Source organism: Taudactylus pleione, unplaced genomic scaffold, assembly GCF_031769625.1.
Source record: "Taudactylus pleione unplaced genomic scaffold, aTauple2 ptg000073l, whole genome shotgun sequence".
NCBI classification, from domain to species: domain Eukaryota; kingdom Metazoa; phylum Chordata; class Amphibia; order Anura; family Myobatrachidae; genus Taudactylus; species Taudactylus pleione.
Genome location: NW_028284475.1, coordinates 7452198 through 7477574, shown reverse-complemented (window position 1 = coordinate 7477574; position 25377 = coordinate 7452198). Strand labels below are relative to the sequence as shown.

The 25377-nt window shown below is 40.3% G+C and overlaps 1 protein-coding gene across 1 annotated transcript; it reads right to left on the bottom strand.

Moving 5' to 3' along the window:
• Positions 1 to 6006: 6006 nt before the first annotated feature.
• Positions 6007 to 24374, bottom strand: LOC148532608 (hepatocyte nuclear factor 6-like). The gene is made up of 2 exons (XM_088467735.1): positions 23435 to 24374; positions 6007 to 6406 (listed from the first exon to the last, which is right to left on the bottom strand). Exons 1-2 carry the CDS (start codon positions 24372 to 24374, stop codon positions 6090 to 6092), a joined length of 1257 nt encoding a protein of 418 aa, XP_088323861.1. The 3' UTR covers positions 6007 to 6089.
• Positions 24375 to 25377: the final 1003 nt, after the last annotated feature.

The following is a 25377-nucleotide window of genomic DNA, read 5'->3' as shown; positions in this document are numbered from 1 at the left end:
ATAATTCTGGGATATTTAAAGCTGATAATGGTATCTCGGAGATAGCCAATCAGGAAACCTCAATATGTAAATCGTTAAACGATGGTAATGCGGTAACTTAAATAAATAACATTATAATGCCTACTAATGATTTTCTGATAAACATCTAGCCTACAGCTATATTCGCACACGAATGCACTTTTTGTAAATGAATACTGTCTCAATATACAAAAAACCCTAAGATGTAATTGTCGTTTAGTCGTCTCGATTGTTCTCACTTTTACCTTATTTGTCGTTTAAAGTGTCACCTAGAAGTTAATTGCTGAAGAGCTCATGATTCATTGCTTGATTCTAATTTAGAGATTTGGTTTTCAGTGAGGCCGTTTTCTTGCTTAGCCCATAGAGGCTCCTAATTCAGCATTGTTTATTTTCCAACCCTGTTTTCTTGCTCTTAAAAAGCAAATTGAACAAACTCACAAAAGCAATGTTGTGGGTTACAAAACAATTGTCACGCGCATACATTTATTCTTTGGTAAAGGTTATACAAAGACAACGATTTGTCCTCAATGTGATTAAAGACCAAGGATTCAACCATATTTATCATGTAGAACAGCCATTTTGAATCCATATTTTTTTTTGTGTGGCAGCCATTTTGAGTAATTTATCATCTAAACTAAAAAAAAAAAAAATGACATCATCCTTGAAGTATCTACAATATAATTAATTTCAAAGATTGAGGCAAAATGTACACCTTGCTTACACTTAATCAGCAATCATAATGAACATTGTGCCACATGTGACTTGCTAAACACAAGATGGCTGCCGAGGAAATTATGTATTACAATATTCTTTAAATACATATTTGACAACAACAATTCAGCGACAATATAGTCTTCAGCTTGGACCTCAAAGTAGGTCCACTGCTGTATTACAAATACCCGTCAAGACTATTTTTTTTTTCCTTTTAAATAACCCCCAAGAATGAGGTAGAATTATTTTGATATGCCAGTTTAGCCATGCCAATGAGAAATGTAGTGATGTGTGAGGAAAAAGATTAAGTTATTAAGGTTTATTCTGGCCCCCAATATCTTTGATGCAAGTTCTACTGACTACTAAAAGGCGTCATGCACATTTTGTTTGGAAAGCCGCAGGTCGCCATTGCTGACGAAGGCGATGGGGCAGGATTACGGGCCCTGCTGCAGTTTATGATGAGCTGGGATTGTGTGAAGTAAGAGGTTTGACCTGTATCGCACATCATTCTAGTCCAGTTTCATGACCTATTCAATGTTAAAGTGTTTGGCTTACTGCAAGGATCCTTCACGTTAAGCATTACAATTGGACTACTAAAGCTACCTAAGCCAATACTTGGGCCTCGGTTGTTTGAAGCCATCATATTATAATGATAGGTTTCACTGTGATCGTCATGTAGGCCTGAGTCAGCATCTGTAGTTATTAGCTACAGATAAAATGCTCTACAGTGTAAACATTTCTATTGACTGAACTGCTCAGAGCAACGAGCGGGGGGAATCCTGCCACAGCTTAACATAACATTTCTGCACACAGACAGCATATTCCCATCTCCAATACCTGATAGCATCATATAAAACAGGTCAATACTAGAAATCAATGGACGATTTGAGGTTCTATTTATGATATCATGACAGGACAGAGAGGGGGAGGAGGATGGTAGAAGGGTTGCATAAAATGTGAGTCGGTCCTTTACCTCTCCTGTTTATGACTGGTCATGGATGTCATTCTAAGATGGCTGCCACAAGGTTGAGGAGCCATCTTGACACGATTCAGTCCTCTAGAGTTGCAAAAAGCAGTTTTAAAAATGAGATAGTCACCAATGCACTGATTACCTACCATGTGTTTAGGTATACTTAATTCATACCCAGTGATTGATGCTGCTATGAAGTTTCTCTATTTTTTTTTATTTTATTTATTTAATTAGTAGTGTAAATTGCTGCTTGGTTTATTATGTGGTATAGTACTGCTTGTTTTTGTTTTTTTGTTAATGACAATAAAGTATTATTAAATATTAATTTATCCAAGAAGACTTACATTGTCCACCACTAGTTTATGTGGTGAATGGCATATTGTCTGTGAGTATGAAACCCTTGTACTGTGATCTGTAAATTCTGGCAATCTCAAGATGCACCTGTGTTTGGTCGGCTTAGAAGGTAGAGCCGTGAGAAAAAAAAATAACAGCTAGAATTTTTTTTTAACAGTTTGTTATGTTAACAAAAAAAAAAAAAAATTGACCAAATCATTTACCAGTCATAGCTCTAGCCTTAATTTATTACGAAGAAGTAATCTAAATTTTATATTGGTTTGAATGTTTTAGATTATCTGGGATAATGCACAACCTTCTATAAATTATATGGATATATGACAAAAGTTATGCCAATCTTTAAGATATATAAACTCCTGTAAGTAATATATGAATAAACAGTGAGTTCTGTACTATAAGGAATTATGCAGTTAATTATAATATTGATTTTATAAGTCACCTTGGAGATCTGTGAACTGTGTGACAGCGCTCGCAGATCACCACAGAGTTCCGTGCCCACAGAAAAAATCGGGGCTATACACTCATACACTCAGAAATCTGAGTTACCTTTTAACATCCATAATAATTTAAAGTTGAGCTCATTTAGGGAGATGTACCAAACCTTCTAAGGACGACAAGTGGAGGAGTTTCCTGTGGCAACCAATCAGTTTCTAGCTGTCATTTTTCAAGTACATTCCATAAAATGGCAGCTAAGAACTGATTGGTTGCCTTGGGAAACTTATCCAACTCTGCTCTTTTTTAGGTTTGTTACATCTCCCCAATTACTCTTTACAATATACTTTTTCCTAATGAATACCGAAGTGATGACATCAGAGCTCACCGATTATAAATCGATTATATCAGAACTCACTGTTTATACAGATATTAATATCACTTGTGTATTACATTGTCCGTTAAAATGTCACATCTCTAGTGTCAATAAAACTCTGTGAAATTTTATATCTTTGTTGAACATTTTCGCCAAATAATTTTTTTTAATTTTTTTTTTAGATTGAATAGAATCCAATGTTGCAATTTATTTTATTAGACAATACGGCTTAAATTGGGTGCTTTTTAGCCTCATCTAATTCTCCTCCTCCTATAGCATTTTACAGCAACTGTGACAACGTGATACAAACTGACACCTGTAGGTAGTGAACAACACGGTAAACAAAGCAGTAAAAAGGAGACTCATCATAACAAAACACAATATAAAAAAGATTTGTATCATTTAAATAAATTAAATTCAACGTTCAATTATATTTTAAACGATGACTTTTTTTACTTGTTACGCAACGGATTATTAATTTGATAAAAGTATTAGTGAACCGACAGCTAAATGCACAGGCCAAGAACAATGTATTGGAGGTGACTGCGGAAGCAAAGGGGTTAGTGTTCCCCCCAGAGGATCTGATCAGTGGACTCAGGAGAATGGAGAACGTGTTGACCTTCCAACCTCCGCCTCCTCTCATCTCCCACTGTTCCATTGAACTCACTAATTCCCCGTCAGCTGGTCAGGAGTAAAATAAAAAGAGCCTGGGGAGGGTCCGGCTGTACATCCAGACTGCAGCCCACAGCTTCTAAAGGAGAAAAGGTCAAAAGCTCTTCAAAGTTACATGGCAAAGCTTTGAATTTTCACCAGAGAGGCTGGGATCATCATTACACAAGCGGGTGGCAGGGATAATAGCGTCTCTTGCTGTTGGGATAAGAAATTATTTAGTGTGGTATAGTTGCTCTACGTAGGCCATAGAGCAGGGGTTCTCAACCACGGTTCTCAATGCACACTAACAGTCCAGGTTTTAAGGATAGTCGTACTTAAGCACAAGTGTCTTTATTAGTACCTCATTTATTTTGATTTAACCCTCTGTGTTTAAGCACAGATATCACTAAAACCTTGTCGGTCAGTGTGCCTTGAGGACCGAGGTTGGGAAACACTGCCCTAGAGGATGGCGATGCTTTATTGTTCATTATTTGTATATTTGTATTTTATGCTGCAAATATAATAACTAAGAAATGACTTGGAGAGGTCAACTGTAGATGTTTCTGCAAGCTTTGATGGTGACATGGTGCCGCGACAATCCCGTTATAGAGTAACATAAAGATAAAAATGTTTTATTGCGCTCACCCCTACTAGTGTATATATGTTTATAATGACCTTGTGGGTACAGTATTAATAACCCTCTCGTAGAGTAACATAAGTGTATTTTTCTCATAACCGATTCTCCATGAGACCTACATGGTCAAAGGAGAAGAACAATGAGTGTGCAAGAACAGGGATACCAAGGGACAGACCTATGAGATTGGAGGGGGGAGATGTATAAAGCTTTGGAGGGAGATACTGTACAGTGGAGTTGTTGCCCAAAAGCAACCAATCAGCTCCTGTCATTTATCGAGCACAGTCAGTAAAGTGACAGTTATAATGAGTTGGGCAACTACTCCACTTTATCACTCTCCAAGGCTCGAAGCATCTACCCATAGGAAGGTACTCTAACTGTGGAGAAACCTGAAAGTGGTGACTAAGTACTTCACATACGGTAAAAATATCTATATTATTAGTTGGAGAAATCTTACCACACTGCACTGCCAACAAAAAAAGGCTGTAAACTGGGGTGATTTTTATTTTTGTTTTTAATTATAGAATATGGAATATATTTACCGGAATTTTAACATCACTTACTGTCTCCTCAATAGTTTTTTATTATTATTATTATTATTATTATTATTAATAATAATTATTTTTATTTTTTTTAACCTTGTCAACATTTTTTACTTTGGCTTAGAATTTTTTTATTTTTTTTATTATTTACTGTTCAATGCTATACATCACGCATGCCAGCCCACGCCTATATCCCTGTATTGTTTAATCCCACAATAAATAAGTTGTATATTTAAGAGGTGTCAAATGCTGACAACTAGTGTGCTAAAAAAGTGGGAGGCCAATGTGGTACGGAAGCTGCATCCTATTGGTTGTGCTATTGACAACCAGTCAATGGCATGCCCAACGCTGCCAAGCTCAGCGGTCAGCCTTTACCACTACTTTAAGTGTCCAACCCTTTTATAACTGATATCGACGTGCAGAAAACACCTATGATTGCATTTACTAAAGTGCGGGTTTTTAGAAGTGACGTTGTTGCCCATAACAACCAATCAGATTCTCACTATTATCCTCTAGAAAGTGCTAGATAAATGATAAGTAGAATCTGATTGGTTGCTAGGGGCAACAACTCCAAAGCCCGCACTTTAGTAAATATACCCCCTAGTACTCTAAAGTCATTGCAGGAGGAGCCTAAGGGGAGGTTATTTGAGATAATTATAAAGCATCTTGACAGTAACATCAGTAACAGAGGTGGCTATCAAAATCCTTTTTTTTTTGGTAGAGCCATACAGGATTTGTCAGAAGAAATCGCACAATGGACAGTTTTACAGGAAATAGAGATGAGCATGGTGTAGAAACAGGAGTGACTCCATTTTATGCCAGACTGCAAATTACCAATAGCAGTTGTCAGGACTGGCAGCACATTGCACAATATATTCTATTAGCTCCACCCTCATCTGCCATCCTAGGAAACATGGCAGTTCCTTGATCGTAAGGAATATTGATTAAGTCATGTGTCAGGCTAGTTAGTGCCCTGGAAAAAAAAACACTATTGCAGCCTTATATGATACACTTTCAAAGGCAACACATGTGCCGTAGCTATGGTGATTTGGGCCTTGCCTGACAGCATGAGGGGCTTGTCACCAAGCTGTCATTGAAAGGACATTGAAGATACCTGTATCACCTGTGTGTGCTGACAGTGTCATGAAAATAAATTAAGAAATAAATAACATGTACGAACCAGTCTGTATTCTTAGAACCCAGTGAAGGAGGTATCAGCCAAGGGACCAATATTATGTGTTTTGGAACAAGGAACAGTCAATCACTCAAAACATCTAGGAGTCTCCTTGTCTTAAGACACCTCAAGGTCATTGTTCTTCATATGGTGTCCAGAATGGACAAAGGGTGAACATAAAGGCTGAGCTTACAGTATCTTTGGTTGATAGCGCTATAGGCATCTTTTCATGCTTTGGTGCAAGCAATGGCTGAGCCACCTTTGGATGACAAAGAACCCGAAGATGATGGTGAACGTCCGTGAGCCTCATCCATCCACTTGTCCAAGCTTCTCCTGCGGGCATTCATGAAGAAGTTGCTGACAGTGGAGAGCTCTAGGCCCAGCTGCTGGGCGATGGTGATTTGCAATTCCTTGGATGGCCGCTGGTTCTCATGAAAGATGGCGTGTAGCGTGCGTCGCTGGATGTCGGTGAAGACCAGGCGGTGCCTTTTAGGCACGTGATTTCTTTCGGCTCTGCTTTGCTCTTGCTCTTTCCTTTTGCAAGCTGTTGGAGGAAATAGAAAGATAAGGGCAAATAGATTAAATATGTTCATATACATCTAATGGGGACGGCCATTTTGTCGGCTAAGTCAATATTCATGAGAGTGCAGCCTATCAAGCCACTAGGAACTAGCGAGGTTACTGAGGTATGAAAGACAAAGAGGGGATGTATCAAACCTTAGAAGGAGATAAAGCGGAGAAGTTACCCATAGCAACCAATCAGCTCCTAGCTATAATTTCCCTAGCACAGTCTACAAAATGACAGAAGCTAATTGGTTGGTATGGGCAACTTCTCCACCTTATCTCTCTGGGCTGCCATAGGCCGCAATGACTTGATAGGCTGAACATTTGCTCAGCTCACAAAATGGCTTCCTCCACAGGCTGTGGTACAATACACTGTGATAACATGGTTCAATGTGCACTATTGTCCTGGAAACCATAGCAACCAATCAGATATTTACTTTCATGACCTAAACTGCATTAATTTAGAATAAACTGCAGAAAGGATCTGATTTGTTGCTGTGGGTCACGGGTCATTTGTGCCCATTGAACCATGTCAATAAATGAGCTCCCCAGTCTTATGAGTATCAATATGACTATCCTTATATAGATTTCTCTCTCTCTCTCTCTCTCTCTCTCTCTCTCTCTCTCTCTCTCTCTCTCTCTATATATATATATAGATAGATAGATAGACAGATAGATAGATAGATAGATAGATAGATAGATAGATAGATAGATAGATATGAGATAGATAGATAGATAGATAGATATGAGATAGATAGATATATATTAGATATGAGATAGATAGATAGATAGATAGATAGATAGATAGATAGATAGATAGATAGATAGATAGATAGATAGATAGATAGATAGATAGATATTAGATATGAGATAGATAGATGATAGATAGATAGATAGATAGATAGATAGATAGATAGATAGATAGATAGATATGAGATAGATAGATATATATTAGATAGATAGATAGATAGATAGATATGAGATAGATAGATATATATTAGACAGACAGACAGATAGATAGATAGATAGATAGATAGATAGATAGATAGATAGATAGATAGATAGATAGATAGATAGATAGATAGATATTAGATTGATCTAGGGAGAGAGAGAAAGAAAGAAATATTCTGGCCCTCATTCAGAGTCGGTCGCAAGAAGCGATCGCTCTCTCTGAATTAAGGCGGCTTCTTTTTTTTTTAGTGCGGCCTCCTGGTCGCTAGCTAAGCTGTGGGTGGTATGTGGGTTACCACCCACAGCTTAGCGACCGACCAGGGTGATGGTCGCGATGGTCAAGACCATCGCGACCATCGGGGCTTGCGACGTGACCCTAAGGTTGGGTCTCGGCAGCCGCAAGCCCCAGGGAGCTTCCTGCTCTGATCGAGCAGGAAGCTCCCCACTGACATCACTGCTGATGTCAGTGCGGCCGCCCACAAAACGGCAAGCGTTCCGTCAGGAACACCTCCGTTTGTGTAGCCACCTCCCCGCCCCACCTACAAAACGGGCCAAGCTGTCGATCAACATCGACAGCCGGCCGTTTTGTAGTAAGTTCCGGAGCGAGAGAGTTTCTCTCTCGCTCCGGGGCTTGCGCACGCACAGTGTGACCGCTGCACGTGCGCAGGACCAAAACATCGACCCTGTTGCGAGGGCTCAGCGCTCACAACCGGGTCTGAATGAGGTCCTCTGTCTCTAGTAATGGAAGTTCTGTTCCATTGTGCTTGTGTCGTATACATTCATGTTTATATTATTTATATAGCACTAAAAAGCTTTAATGCAAAACAAAATGAAACTTTCGGTACCTTATATTTCTAAACATGGTAAATGCTACCTGTACTTTTTTATCTACATATTAGGAATTTTAAAAAATCTGTGTGTATCATATAAAGTCAAATGTATATAAAAAGCTCAAGTATGTACTAATATATTTGGAATATTAAAGCACATACATTCATCCATACCTTACCATTTGTCAAAAATGCTGTTGGTAGGTTGTAAAGATTTATCCCTGGATATTTAGCTATCCCAGTTTTTCAGTACTGACTAACTGCTCATTAATCTGAGTCTTCATCTGTATGTCGGATGTTATTCTTACATTGTATTTCTCAGTTAATATGCTGAGTGACAGTGTGACAGGCAGGGCCAAATTGTGAGTTCTGATGGGGAGCAGGGGAGTGGCAGCAGCTTGTAATATTGGGAGCATGGGATTGCGCTATGACATCACAGCCCTGCGCCACACTCGCAGCACGCTACAAACATGGAGGAGGAGGACCTCACTTTACCCTCACAGCTAAGAAGCGATCAGTCGCTGCCACCCCCATGACAGCGGCCAGCGCCCAGTGTGGGGTACAACCGTTACAATTAAGACACTAAATGACTGACATTATGGGGAACATTTACCAAACCTTCTAATGAGGGCAAGTGGTGGTGTTACTCATAGCGACCAACTCAATTCTAGCTATCATTTATTTTGTACATTCTTTGTAAATAAAGGTGGACTCTGATTGGTTGCTATGGGTAACACCTCCTCTTGTCTCCTTTAGAAGGTTTCATAAATTTCCCCAACTGTCACTCATACAAGGGGAAATATATTAAACCTTTTAATGAGTGGAGAATTGGACAGGGGGAGAAGTTGCCCATAGCAACCAATCAGCTTTGAGGTAGCACTTATCAAGTACATTCTATATAATGATAGGTTAAAGCTGATTGGTTGCTAAGGGTAACTCTCCACTTTTCCACTCTTTAGAAACTTTGATCAATTCCCCTGGGCGTGCCGGATCAATAGCTAAGTGCCTGAAAACTATTTAACAATGTTAACAAGTAGGCAAATGCCGGATCATTTTATAAAAGATTACGACGAATACTTATAAATTATTCAAATTAAGTTAGCGGGGTCTAAGTGCCAGGATGTCATTTTTAAATTTTTGCTCTCGAAAGCAAAAACTGTGCCCCGTGCAATAAAATCAGGCTTCAGCCGTCCGTCTTCTAAGGATCTGCCAGACCCTAATCTTTCTCATTGTCTCAGATCAGGCTGAGAATAGAATTCTGGTAGCAGTGTTACCTCCTTTCAAACCCTGACCCTCACCCCCCAAGAAGCTCCTTATTTATATTGAAGGCGGTGTCTTTATTGTGCGGGCGAAACACCTGATCAAAGCTCTACATCATGATATACTTTATAGGCAAATGTCAGGTGGTTTCACGCCGTGCTGAAAACCTGGCGCCATCATCTAAAAAATGGCCTCTGCAGCGTCCAACATAACAACCATCACAGGCTGCAACATCCAACATTGTCTATAATGAACCTTTTATTTTGGAAATTCATCCTTAGCTGATGATGATGATTATGTTGACTATACATCCTCGCGTATCGTCCTAATATTGCTTGGGGCGTGCATCCTGGCATTAAATTTAGTGTTCATCAATATGCTATGTCCCGAGAATTGACTGTGTCACGAGTTCGCCTATGTGCAGCACAAAACAGTCCCCATTTCTTCTGTTTCTACCTCCTGTCCCCATCTGGTCAGTCCTCCACCCGTTCCCTTCCCCCCGCTCTTGTCTTGGACACTGCACACTGATAGAAAAATATTGATCATAGCCCAGCTGGGCGGCTGTATATATCCATGTTAACCCCTACAGGGTCGCGGCCGTGCAGCCCTTATAGTCATAGGCTTGGAACGGAACAACCTTGGGGGGGGGGGGGTCTGCTTTGATAAGCGTTAATGGAGTACAGGAAGGGGGGGGATCCTGTTGCCTTACGCTGTCTGGCAATGGAAGGGTTAAGAGCAATCTGCTATTCCACACGGCTGCTCAACCTGATTTAACGAAGTCATGTCTCAGTTCAAGGTCTATCCTCTAGGTAAAGGGTTAAACAACCCCCGTAATAACAATTCAGATAAAACAGAATGCAACAGGCTGTAATGAAATAATAGCAGTAATTGAATACAAAATGACCATAATTACTTGGTATGTTTGGCGGAATGAGAGGAGAGAGCATATATATAACCCACCTCCCTAATGAAAGATTTAATAGGAGATCACTGCGTGGAGAAGAGGGCAGCTAGGGACAGTTTACAGGATAAACTTTCTATTACAAACCTATAAAGTGATCGTCTTTTCTGCGTATTGAAGATGGGGATGGCGTAGGGGCTTGGCTTGTGACACTGAATGAGCCGTGCAGGGAGGAGGTAGGTGACAATTTTATTGGAATAGTGATTTGTAAGTAGTGGAAAAGCAATTAATGGACAGAGGCTGAGAGCTCAGCACATGATAGCACTATATAAAGGTTAATGCGATCACAATCAGCTCCGCTTAACTAGACTGCGGTGCACGCTGGCTGCTCACCTGTCGTGTGCGGTGCCATGAAGATACATATTTCACATGCGCTTAATATGCCGTGCCCATGGCTTACAGGGGCTGATTTAATACCATGACGTGCTCTGCAAAATATGTGCTGTAACCTAAATCATCCAATCCAATGGCTGCTCTTATTTTCCAAACTGTGCTAAAATCTGATTGCTTGATATGGGCTACAGTACATTTTATTTTTTTAGACATGTCGTACTCCTTACATGAGCCCATATAGTATATATTTTACACATATGGGGCCTTATTTAGAGTTGAACATAATCACACTTGACCCGTGTAAACGCTTTGTGTCCAAAGCGTTTGGAACCTTGCAGATTTGTTCACGTGTAAGATCAGTCAGTGCCTTCCCCAGGCACCCACTGGTACTGTACCTGTGCCGCCCCCTTGGCTTTATTCCGTTGGTGGTGGCACCATTCGCACTGCCCTTGGTACATGGCCCTGAGGGAAGTACAGTAAGACGTTAAACACTAAAGTTAAGCGCACCACTTTTTGGTTTGGTCCTAGTTAAAAACATCTACAGATGCTCCTTTTTTTTTTTTGAGGCCTTTCTTTTATGCGTTCATAACCCGCGTGCAAGTTTGCGTTGATGATGACTGATGACACTTGTATTGATTAAAATAAAATGTCAAAAGTGCATAGCTCCTCATAATAAATAGCACGAGCAAACTACAGCCTGCGCTAGGTCCCAATACAGCAGAGGGATGGTGAGCATGATTTCCCCTTGCACCAGCCACACCTGCAAACACTGGAGCACACCATGCCTGTCCAGAAATGTGCCGAATGGATAATCCCATCTTTGAATGATATGTGGACAGGGTCAGACTGGCCCTTAGGTGTACAGGGGATATCCCCAGTAGGCCCCACTGCTTGAGGGTCCTAGTCCCTCATCTAGGGGTCAGTAACTTGGTGGTAAACTACACCAAGATTAGCTTTCCTGCCAATCAATGTTGGTGGTCCTGACACACCCCCGTCCCCTCCTTTATAAAGGACCCCTGTCCTTTGCATGTTTTCTGTAATGGTTGGCCAAGTCCCACTGTGGTGGCTGGACACACCACCTTTGGTGACACACCCCTTAAGATTGGACCCCTACCACTGCATTCACTGGTGGGCCCTTCATGTACCAGTCCCACACAGTTCCACACACAGCTAATTTTTGCCCAAGACAGGCTTTTAATCTATTACTATGAATCTCCCAGCGTGAAGTGCCATAATTGTGTCTGTAAACTCAAATGATTTGGGGAGGGGGGGGGGTTGTTTAAAATCTTGGAGAAAGATAAAGTACCAATCAGCTTCTAACTGTCATCTTTCAAACAGCCTGTAAAACATGCACCAAGTAGCAACCAAACAGCATCACTACACAGTGTATGTCTCCGCCTGTGACATTATCACCAGTCTGCCTGTAGCCTGGATGCTTTAGCTGGAGACTGAGCCATTACAAATCTAACTCATGCAGAAAAAGTAACACAAATTAGGGCGGCAGGGTAAAATCTACTACTCGTGGCCAAGCAAACAAAGCAATATTATTTTACCGGAATCCAGGCACTGCTGGATAATAAAAGTAAAGCTCACATCTAGTATGCAATACCTACCTACATTTACACACCTGAATGTAAGCACTGCCCCTATTCACATAGACCCTATATGAACAGAGAAACACATTTTTGGGTGAAACCATCCTTTTCCAGGTCCCCAAATCATACAAGCATCCAAGTCCATGCTGTGACCAGGAGGAGATATAGCTAATCTTCTACAGAACACAGGTGGAGACAGTGGCATTACTGGAGTCAGCAACCCTCTGTGCGCGCCCGAAAAGGGGTTGTGGCTTCACTGGGAGGAGCGTGATCTCACGGTTCCATCACTTTGGGGATATGCCCAGCACTCTCAGAGATGCCGGGCTGCCCTCAGAGACTCTGGGCCTAATTCAGACCCGCTCACGAGCGCTGAGCGCTCGCAAGCGGGTCGATGTTGCCCAAGTGCGCATGCGCACGACAGAGGTGGCTCCGTCGTGCGCATGCACGAGACCCGAATTACAACGGCCAAGCCGTCGTTATGGGTCTCGCACCAAAGGGGGCGTGCTGTCGATGGTGATTGACAGCACGCCCCCTTTGGTGGGCGTGAGGGGGCGTGGATGCCCAGATGGAGGCGTTCCCATGGGAACGCCTACCGTCTGGGGCCGGCCCCACTGACATCACAAGTGATGTCAGTGGGAGTGCTTTTGGCTCTGATAGAGCCAAAAGCACTCCAGGGCTTGCGGCAGCGAGACCCTACCGCAAGGGTCTCATCGCAAGCCCAATGGTCGCGATGGTCTTGACCATCGCGACCATCATTTTGGCCACTCGCTATAGCTGTGGGTGGTCACCCACAGCTATGCGAGCGGCCAGGAGGCCGCTCCAAAAAGTAGGCGGGACGGCCCTGATTCAGAGCGAGTGGTCTGTCAGAGCGTCTGGCTCTGAATCAGGGCCTCTATCTGCACTGCCGGCTCTTCCTCAGTGACCAGGACCCGAGCCATGCACACTAACGTCGCAGTGCTCCCGACCCCCTCGGAGGGTGACACTCGGTTCTTTCACACACAGATCTGCACCGCCTAAGATATAATAGTACATCTATACCGACTGGCGATTGCTTTTACACTGATCCCAGAGCCTATATTGCATATTTGCCTAATCTTACTTCTAGGACATGCAGAGATGAGATCAGATATAAGGAAATGGGTGTGGCTTGATTATACAATTTGTAGCATCAAGTGGGTGGGAAATCAAATCATAATACACCACCCATGTCGGTAGATACACAAGGGCAGTGGTAATGTAAATCTCATCATCACACCCCTGGCACTGCGCTTACTTAGGGCCCGATTCGGATTTGTCCGCAAGCGTACAAATCCGATGTTTGCATGCGCAAGGTCCTGTCTGCGCATGTTCAGAATGGGTCCTGCGTGATGACTGACATGCTCCAGCCTTTGGGGGGTGGAAACTGGGATCGTTCTACAAAATGGGGGCGTGTCCCCCCCGTATTGTAGGTGTGCCGTGCCTAGGGTCTGCGTTGTCAGATACAGAATTCCTGGACCCAGCTGACCAGTTGCAATGGCCATTTTGAGTAAGCTTTGGCTTATGCCAGTCTGATGCTGCGTTTTCAGACGCAGCACTTAGATTGCAGATGCATGCAGGAGGTATATAATATACTTCCTACAGACGCCTCCTGCAATACCATACAAATCTAAATCAGCCCTGAGGCAAGAAAGCTTGATGACAAGGGTCACATGGTGTGCCAGCAAACTTTGCAGCAGTTGAAGATCCTCCAGGTGTAATATCTGCCCCCCCCCTCCCCCCCCCCCATTTTAAAGTCTCCCAGTCATTTCGGGCGAGTAGGTGACTTTACTTTGGAATTACGTGATTTCCCAGCATTCTTCTTTGTTCAATTTTCAACATTCAGCTAAGCTCCAAATAACATTCTGCTAAGCTCAGAATTATATCCTGTATCTTTGCATGTATTAAATCAATCATGACTTTACACCCTGGTCGGTGCAGCCATTTGGCCTGCTAATCCATGCGCTTGCCCTTAAATGGATGCATTTGTGCAAAATAGGCACTTTCATGCTTGACCCTTACTTTGTTGCTATAGAAATATGGTGACATCATTATGTCATCACTGAGTGGACCTCCTTAGTTAGGGGCAGGCTACAGTAAGGCAGGAGAGACGAGATATATGTCCACCCTATTCTTTGGCAGCAAACCTGACATTGCTGAGATGTAGCAGTGACGAGCGGTAACACATGGGTGCTAACGTTTAAGACAATATCCAAGAATATTCTGCTGTTGGACACGTGTATCGAGCAATGACCTGCGTACAGCCATCTGTCACTTTTCTGTAGGAAATATTAACTAACACAGCAGGCAGACTATTCTAAGCTCATTGCCGGGTGGTCCAGTAATATAGAATAAGAAACTAATGTAGGACCCAATTCAGAGATGGGTGCAGTGTGACTGCCGGACGCAAGTGGCCAATGTCCCTATGGTTACCGCACAAAGACGCAGTATGGAATTGCATGCCGATAGATGCAATTTCAGTGGGCCTTTCTGGGTAGTATCGGGGTCGGCTAGCCTGACGTGGGTGTGTCATGGGCATCTAAAGACACAGTTGCACAGACCCCGGTGACCATGATCAGACGGAGGATTTGCACCTGCCATAGGGTTGGGGCAATCTCCGATTGTGCGACCAACGAATCGTCCTAATACGCACAGCGGTGGATTAGCGCTGCAGCCAGCGGGAGTCTCAGTAGGGAGCCCATCGGCCGTGGAATTAGCATAAAGTCGCATTCGCGGCTGCAGTAGAGGACGCAGTTTTGGCTGCACTGCGTCCACCTTTGAATCAGCCCCTGTAATATTCATCTTGTGAGAATAAGAGCATATTCATACTAACATATCTTTAAAACCGAAATCATCCCTTCAGGTGTTCAAAGAACTCCGCCGTGACCCCAAATTATAGAGCACCCGATGAGAAAAATGTGCTGGTTCTACCGGTTATCTGATCCCACATGTGCCTCAGTTGCCATTAATTCGCTGCCAGAAAACTCATCAGACTTTTCAATGCCAAACCCCTCAGAGGGATCCCAGAGGAACACTGGAGATTTCTTATCTTTTTCTTTTTTTCCCCCCAGATTTATTGGCTTCAGAATAAACCATTCATTTCGTATATAATGTGACATAATTGCACACTGGTTATTGTTCCCGGGCCACAGGTTCAAAACTAAAGAAGGCGCTATATACATGGAGTTTGTATGTTCGTGTCACTTTCCTCCCAGGGTTCAAAGACATACTAGAAGGTGAACTGGCTACTGGCTAAACCTGCCCAATTTTTGTGTGTGCAAGTAGTCAGACCGGGAGGGGGGAATGTGGGTAGAACTTTAAATGACCCTGTCTCAGGCAGAGGAGGCCCAACTACGCTTCCCTCCTTTCTGCTGGGGGCATGCTTGCCAGTGCCCATCATAGGTATGTACACCACAAAGGAGGATAGCCATCGCTCCTACCGTGGGCTACGCCCTACAGTACCTGGGCCCTTCTGATGTCTCGGCGGCCTTGTCTGTAGAAGGGAATTAGACTGTAAGCTCCACTGCTGCAGGAACTGATGTGAGTGGAAAAAAAAATTATCTGACTCGTAATGTATTAGAGCGATAAAAATAACAAGCATCAACCTGAAAGCTGCCAGTGGGTCACTAATTGTAGCTGTGCTATAGCACGTCGTCCTATAGCGGCTAGACCCCATGATTATGGCACATTCATGTCAGCCTCACCGCTATGGACCTTATTCCATCCAGGAACACATTGCTGGCTAAATGCAATAACCTGTGAGATTTGGATATTTAGCAATCTTGCACTTGGCCCTGCGTTTCACAGGAACATAGGATTTTACTGTTGAAACAAACCTACTAGCCCATTATTGGGATTTTGGAAGGTATAGTTTTTGCTTTTCTTATTGTTTTCAAACTTGTTTGTGTTGCATTCTCTCTTTATGGAAAAAAACAAAAACAAATGCGGGGTACACACCGGAACTATGGATTTGCCGGCTGACCGTTCCAAATATTTGGTAAGTGTTATACACACTTACCAATAACCATCCGATATGTCTGGCCGCAGGAACCAGTTGGGGCATCATTGTCGCTGGTACCTACGGCGAGCATGTGGGTTAGTGGGTCATAGACAAAGGCAGATCATGTGCACGATATATCTTTCAGATATATTGCATCTGCCGTGCTGCAAGGCTAATGTGATATATCGGTGAACTATGTGGTTCACAGATATATCTTGTGTACACATCGGCCAATAGTCGGGACGATATATCTTTCCTCAAGAGTCTCATTCCCCATTCCCCATGCACCATCGCAGTAGCCATTCTCTGAGATACGAGTAACTAATATTCTCTGTGTAGGCAATCAGCCTGTCCTAATATTAAGATAAGTACCTTTTTTTTTTACTTTTTATTGCAATATAAGACCATACAGAAGATGTCATGTGGAAATAGCGGAAAAAAAACAAAGCATCACAACACAATAAAAACTGCAACATGACAAAAGTAATCAGGTGCATATGTTTGCCACCATTATAATAATTACAATAGCATGTCCACGTATTAATCCATAGGAATCAAAATAAGAGTAAATGAATAGCAATTTATGAGTGCACATAACAATTGGGCAAAAAGCTTATCAATCTAATGGGGTATAAAATAGAGGAGAAAAGAGGAAGAGGGAAAATAGGAGGAAGGAGAGAGCCAGTCAGCGTTAAATAACTATCATCAGCACTTGGTATGGGAGAAGCGAGGCTATATTGTGGTATGGGGGCGTTCAGCCCCATAATGACTTGTCCAATGGGACCACATTTTAACAAATTGATCTGGAGTGTCATGAATAACTGACGTGATGCGTTCCAATCTGTAAGTGGACCAAATAAGATAAGTACATTATATTTAATACAACAAGTTTTATGGCAGAAATGCCCCCTTTTTTTACTATGGGGTGAGTTTTGGTGATGGCCAATGGCAATGTTTTACTTTTTTTATGTGTTGCACCCATTTAGATCCAAATCTTAATTTGGCTAAAACAGTGTTATTAATTTAATCTGTATCTGTTTTTTTTTTTATTAAATTCCATAGAGATTATGATCGTGGGTGCTAACAGTGCACTGTCAAGAGAGATCACACTTACATTAACTGGCGTAAAATTGCACTGAGCCGGGTCCACCAATCGGACGCCTGCCTTCATGGTCTAACAGATAAAAAGCTAAATGCTGATTGGTCAGTGTGGTGACGTGCAAACTTAACGGGTATCATTATGCAGTTAAATTTTAACTGTCATTTTTCTAGAGCGGTTTAGAAAAAAATAAAAAATACGGTCGATCCGATCCGCAAGGAAGAACACCATCTTTTTTTTGTTATCGCCAATTTTCTTAAATGTACGGCATGGATTTCTGCATATGTTAGTTTTGAGTAAACCCAATGCCTATTAACGTAAACTTGCTTTAGTCATTTAGACTTCCCATTTATTCTGTTGGCTTTTTGTCTTGTCCCTTGAACACAAAGAGCAACAGTGCACACCCCAGATATGTACAAATTGACTACGTAATGAGTTTTCGAAAGACGGAATTAAGGCGTGACTATCGTGAGGCTATAATCAATAATAGACCTGGAGGTGATATAGCTTTCCCCCTGGGTTTTTCACCTATATCTGGCTAGAAGTCTTGTATAATACTACATAAATATCTCTGTTTAGAGACATCTGTTCTGACACCATGTTTGTGGAGACTAGGCGTTTGGGATGGACATTACAATTTTCCTTCTTCATTACAGCACAGGCCTCCTGAATCGTCCTTGTTAGTGCATCTAACGGTAATAAACATGTTGGGCCTTTAACAACGCGTCTTGTGGATATTATTATGGGCGGATGTGGAATTTTGTCTGTATGCATCCAGCATATTGTTCTGGCATTACCTACAACGTGCTGCATTTATTCCATATCTGGATATTCTTTTAAACCCTGCCTTTTATTGTCCGGTAAAATATCTTGCACCTCTAATAATTTTCTATACTTGCGCTTAATCAAATTTTTTTTCTCCTCTGTATACACACAGTAGCATTTTGAAGAACCATGAAAATATATATGGGTTGGTAGATAAAAAATGAAAATCCAAAGATTGGGGGAAAAGGGGGCTAATTTCTGTAAAATCAAAAATCAATAGGACGCTCACAGAAAGCTCCCTCTGGGAATGGAGTGCAAGGGATTGTGGGTAGTTTATGAGTAGATTGTGTGTGTGGCACTGACTGAGTCCGCTGTAGAAATCAATGCTTTTTGCTGTAACCCATCAGCTGCTGGTCCTTGGTGAAAACCTAATGCTGCAGTTGGGTTTTAGAAAAAAAATAAAAATATATATATATATACATCGTAAACCTCACTTGAGTTATATACTTTCCACATTTATACTTTATGAAAAAATAGATGGTGATTGTAAGCTCAATGGGTCAGTTTGATACTGTTCTAAATGATCGCCAATGTTGTTGCTTTAAGTATTGCAATGTGTATTACAACTGCACTGATCTGGTTAATATCCATTAATGTACAGATATGCAAAGAGATTAGCAGAATTAAAACCCCACGTTTAAACTTGTAATGTATACAAACAAGCATGGTTTAAAAGGCCTCACAGGGGTATGATTATAAAACCATCAATCTATCATTCACTAAAGATTGCAAATCACCTAACCTCACTAAACAGAAGTAATTTATAAATATATTGTTGTATATCCAGAATACAATTTAGCCATATTTCTAAGTATATGACATTTGTAGCCCTGATCTATACTTTAATCATCTTTTAAATATGCATTTGTAGATAGATAGATAGATAGATAGATAGATAGATAGATAGATAGATAGATAGATAATTAAGGATAATTAACCAATAACCAGTTTATAAATTGTATTAAACCTGTTTTTGGAGTTATTGTTTTTTAAAGTCTTTACATTTCTAGTACTGCGGATTACATTAGTTATTTAAAACAATTTATAATATTTACTCCAGTTGCCTTTTCTATTATTTGAAGTAACTGAATTATTATTATTAATAATAATAATAATAATAATAATAATAATAATAATAATATCAATACTCTATATAACATAATGTTATTGTCCTAGTCATTAATAATAATATTGAAATAAAAAACTCAAACAATTATATTATATATCATCACCCCCCCTCCCCGCCCCCCCAAAAAATAGAATAAGATTTGTCAATACAGTAAAATTCTATATATTGATATATGGTTTCAAAACAAAATAAATCATTACAATACGATTGCATGAAAAAAAATAATCATTACCCACTTTTACTTTTTGCTATTTTCATTATAATAAAATGACCAGCTAGTAATTTTTATGTCATTCATTATCTATGATCATCATTAATATTCATTGGCATGACAAAGCGGAGGTATTCTCTGTAAAGTGCTGGATTAGGAAAATCCCACACAACATAGCTGACAAATAACCGTGTGATGTGGGCTGATTCCCCTGTTGTTTAGTCCAGTATTTTACATCTACTGTTCCTGTGCTAATTTCTAAGCTAGTTCATCGACCAGTGTTTCACAGTCACTTTTCCTGCCAGGGCCGCCAACTATTCTTACTTTAATGCACTGACGGTAGAAAGATTAAAATGTACTTTTGGCGTTTTGGCTTTTCGTCCGTGTGCACAATTTGCAGGTGGAAAGGAATTACCTGGCCTGCCTGGATTCTTATTTTTAATTTTTTTAAACTGTATTATTTTTTATTTATTTTTTTTATTTTTTTGTCAGTTTGACCAACTCTCCTTGGATACAAATATCTCTGCCCACTTTTAAATGTCTCTTATCCATGCTGGAAGCCTTTTATTAATGATATATTCTCTCTGTGAAATACAATAGAATAAAGAATAACAGAACCCACATTCCTCATTGCATAGTGGAATTGTAAGTGGACAATACACATCAAGGGGATTCCGCACTTCAAGGAAGGAGAGGTGGTCTGCTGCTTAGTGCAACCCTATACAAGTCATTTTCTGCATTTCATTTTAATTCTTCCATTTTCTAAACTCAATAGATATAAAAATTGACATTTGTTTTTCCGCTAAACTTATCTCAAGTCAACGAGGCCTTAGTGACATGAATTAGTGACATTATGCCAACAGCAGAGTGATAAACTTCTATAATAAAATTGTGATACAGTGTTCCACAATACCCACGATGTTATAAGGAGGCAACATTATTTCTGCCTTAATATATATATATATATATATATATATATATTTTTTTTTTTTTCAATCACATATGTATATATATATATATATATATATATATATATACCCCAATGCAAGAAGTGGATATCATTAATGCACAGTACTTTAACGTATTCACCCAATCTTTATCTAAGAAATGGAAGCTTCTGGCTAATGTCACAGGCTTCAAAAATGTCACAGGCATTCCAACTAATGATATTGATGCCAAGCATGCACCTATAGCGACTGAACTATGTGCGCCTAAATTAATTATTTAAAAAACAAACGAACAAACCCAGAGACGAAAAAAGTTTACCTTCCCTTATGTCAATCTAGTGACTGTTTACGTTGCAAAAAAGATAAATATATATCTTCATTATATATAGATTTATTGCATCCATCCACCCATCTATACATACATACATATATATCCTGTATCCGGCACTTGCTGGTGTACATTTGCAAAGTAGGTGCCCTGTTGCCCTTCTAAAGAGTCAAGATACTTGTACTGGCAGTAAGGCGGCACTCAAAGAGTCTTGTACATGTATATATATAATTTTATTTAATAAATATATATATATATAAATATATATGTATGTATATATATATATATATATAATCTCTTAGTAATGGCTGAAGCATATAGCACATCTATGTGACGTCAAGTGTGTGCACATTTGTGGAATATCAGGAAAGAGTACTATCCATTTTAGTCTGCTGCGTCTGACTGTATACAAAATATGGAATTGGTATATTGATAAAATAATGGTCAAAAATTATGCATTGAGGTTGAATATAAAGAATGTAGATTTAGATCCACCTTGTGTAACAGAAAAATGAGGAAAAGGAAACTATTAAACATACAAAAAACTCTCCCAGGTAAAAGCAACTTTACAGAAACTGAAAATGGCAATTTTTCAAATGAGTTAATGAACATTTTCACAGTTCTGTTAAAAATTCTAGTGATGCATCCAATGTGAGAAGTTCATTAAAAGTTTCTTTTAGTTAATTGTGTATACGTATATCATGTCAAGTTCTGTTTTTTTTTTCTTTCCCTATGGAGTCCGATGAAAACATAATGACTTTGTCAGCTAAAAAGGAAAATACATATTACTAAGGTAGATTTGGAAATTGGAAATATTAAATGAGGAGGTTCATTAATCCGTGGATGCTCTGCCCCGCTGGACTGAGACTTGCCGCCATTTTATGCGTGCAGAGATGCAAATTGCTGCTTTTGGGGGGAAAAATCATTTTGTTTCATCTTGCAATTTTCAGGTATTAATTGCATAAGCGTCCAAGATCTTTCTACAAATCAATAAGTTGCCTGTTCAGAATCGAAAAACAATACACAGTTTTGGAGTGAAGAGACGACTGTCGTTATGTAATAAAACAGCTAAACAAAATAATAAAATATTTAATTTAATCAATTTTGCATCAGAGACTCTCTGTGTTTGGATCGTTATTTTTGTTTGAATGGAGTTTCATTATGGCAGGCCATTGGTCTTTAAAACACTAATTACAATGGATGACTTAAACATAGAAATCAAAGAAATAGTCACTAAATCCTAGGACAATGTCGTTTGCGGTCTAAGATAATGTAGGATTCAAGGGTCTAAAATATACAGGAAAATGGCCGACTGGCTAGGCCTATCAAATTCTATACGGTGAAATCAAATGCATTTGCTCTGTCAAAGCAAGCAAACTCCAAATGTATTATGATTATGACCCAAATAAAATATAAACATTCTCTCTGCTAATTTTTTTATACAGTATACTGTATATATATGCACACACACACATTATGTCTCAATCTATTTGTATAATTATATATGTATTTTTTTATATGGCAAGGTGTGGTATATTTATATATTGTTTTCCTATACTGCTCATTACGCATACATTTATAAAGGAATTCCCCAGTCGATACTAACAAATATATTTTTTCCTCTCCTATTTGCAAATGTAAACCCATTGGTGTTATGTAATATCTCATACAAATAAAGCTGAGGGAATTTGAGATGTAGGTTAGTATTATTGCTACAATCTATCTTTAGATTTAAAATATAAGGTATTGAGAATTTTCACCATTAAAGTTAGAATGTAGACAATTACCTTAATCTTGGTATTATTATATAACTTAGATGTTTAATACTAAGAATGAATATCTGTATACAAACGCACACAAATGTGTGCGTCGGTATAAATTTGTGTCTTGACGTGTTGTATAGGCTACTGCAAACACATTAAATGACTGGTTTGTAAGATACGTTTATATTAAATAGCAGTGAAATCAAAACAGATAGACAATTACATATTAAGATCCAACTCAACAATATTAAAATAATTATGCAATCTTATATGAATTTGATCTGTAAAATCCAAAACCGCATTTCACCTTTGCATACACATTATATAACAACCAGGAACAACACAGGGAATTCCAGAGAAGACCAGTAGCTGTGCAATTATATAAAGATACTCAGTGAAACGGCTATTAATTTGCATCGTAAACAGCATGCAAACATTATGTGACCCTTTTTCACCCTCAACTTTATCTCAGTAATGTGAGTTCATACACAAGGGCCCAGTCTAGAGTGGAATGTGTGTTGCACAAATTCTGCTATTTTGTGACTTTGAGAAAAATGGCCACTGTCTGGTAATCGGACCGGTTTAAAAGTAATAGGCATTTTTAATTTGCTTAAAAATAACTTCTTATTCAAAAAGCATACAGTGTCTAACTTTATACATTTAAAGTAATGGGTACGGTTTAGAGGTTGCCAATGAGCGGGGTGATTCCCTGTATTGTTCGAGGTCTGGGCCTCCAGCATGCTTGAAAGAAAGTATCTTACCTTCTAACCTTAAAGCTGCCATTCTCTGGAATTCTGGCTCCTGAAGCCAACGCCACATCCTCTTGAATGTCTCTCTTCCAGATTTTAGTTTGCTCCATGGTTTGGGGTTTCTTAGAAGGTCAGAGAGCGTCCCTTGTGACCGACAGAGGACCCTCTCCGCAAAAATAGCTTGGGGAATGCTGTATCTCTTCAGTTCTGCAATAATTCTTTGGGCAACATCTTTGGTATTAATCTCTTCCAGCTGGCTGGAAAGAGTAGTGCTTTGCGTTGGCATGGGTGCGTTTTGCCGACAGTTTATCTCAGCTCTGTGGTGGACATAATGGTGTTGGTGCATGTTGTTGGGTGACCCCATTCCAGAAGTCGGAGGTGGGGACAACTCTCTGGAAAAGTGCTGGTCTATCCTGCTGAACATGCTGTGATGGGTATCATAACCATTTCCAGATACCATCTTCTCATTAGACAAGTGTCCCGATGGGTGACCATAACCGTGCATGGTTGTCAAGTTAGGACTAGGTAAGGAGGAAAGGCTCTGCCCCATGCTTATATCTTTAGGATAGTGACTATAAAAGTTACTTGGTGGGCCAAGGCCTCTGTCCTCCCTCATCAGAGTAAAACTTCCAATCACGTTCCCAACTGGGACACATTGATGATGCTGGTGATGATGGAACTTTTCATGGAGAGGCTGCAGTGGCGTCAAGGTCGTGTAACTATTAGCCGAGGCTGGTGGAGAGTCGCCCCCAAATCCCAACCCGGGGTGCAATGAGGAAGCCAGGTGGTGCTCCGAGCGGTGATAGTCATTCCCATCCAACACAGAGGTCATACTGGAAACCAGCGAGGATCTCGGTACCGGTGGATGTAAAGTCCTACCTTGATGGTGCATAAGCTCCTGGCCTGAGCTGGAAATCTCTTCACTGGTCTCCAAACCCAAATGGACATTCATGTCTTCAGGCTACAACATCCTCTTCTTTATCTAGTCGTGAGATCATTAATCCTTTACTCTAAATTGACTGGAGAGAACCACAAATTTAGATCTAAGTCGGTCACTCCACCGTATTCGTCTTTCCTTATACAACAATAAAAAAATTACATTACATGGTGTCTCTAAATTTTGACCAGGTTTTGATTTTGTTTAGATTCTGAATATTTTATTTTAGGATAGGAGCCACATAAATCACCACCCTCTACCCTCCCAGTGACTACGATTGTCTATGATCATGCATTGTCCAGTAATTAACCCCTTATTGCCCACAGTACGATGAAAGACTGGAGCTATGAGGATTTAAAAACAGAAAACCCTTACCTATTGCTATGTTGCTTAAATCAAGCACACACCATTAGCCTGGTTAGGTCAAACCTTCTTCATTCAATCTTGTTTTCATGCGCAAATGAGGTGTCCCCTGGATTACTGTGTCCGCAGGCGATTCCCAGGGATGCAGATTGTCTTGATTCTCTCCTTGCATGGACAGCAGAGTTTGTAGAACCTGGCTGTGAAGATAGGCAGCTCTGGAGTGGGGGGTTTTCAGAGCTCTCTCCAAGCATCGGTCCTATTGTGGTGTTGTCTCCCTCTCAGAGATCAGTGCCCTGCTTGCTTTTCCTTCCAGCCCACAGCTAAGTCTCATCGATTTTTGTCCCAAACACTCCAGTTTCCTGCTACCACACGTCACCAGCCTAAAATCTGACAGATGTGCAATCAAACACCGACCAGGGATAACTCTTTAACTGCTGGACCCACCTCCTGCTTGCAGACATCCCACCCCGACACAATGTTGCTGTTAAATATAAATGCAATCATGCGCAGCTATATTGTAATATTTTTCTGTTATATAAAAAAATTACAATAAAAAATAAATAAAAAATAACCAAATGCTAACAGACAAACGGATGAAATAATAAAAAAAGGTGTCTAAATATTTGTACAGTATGTATGGGTATATGTACTCAAA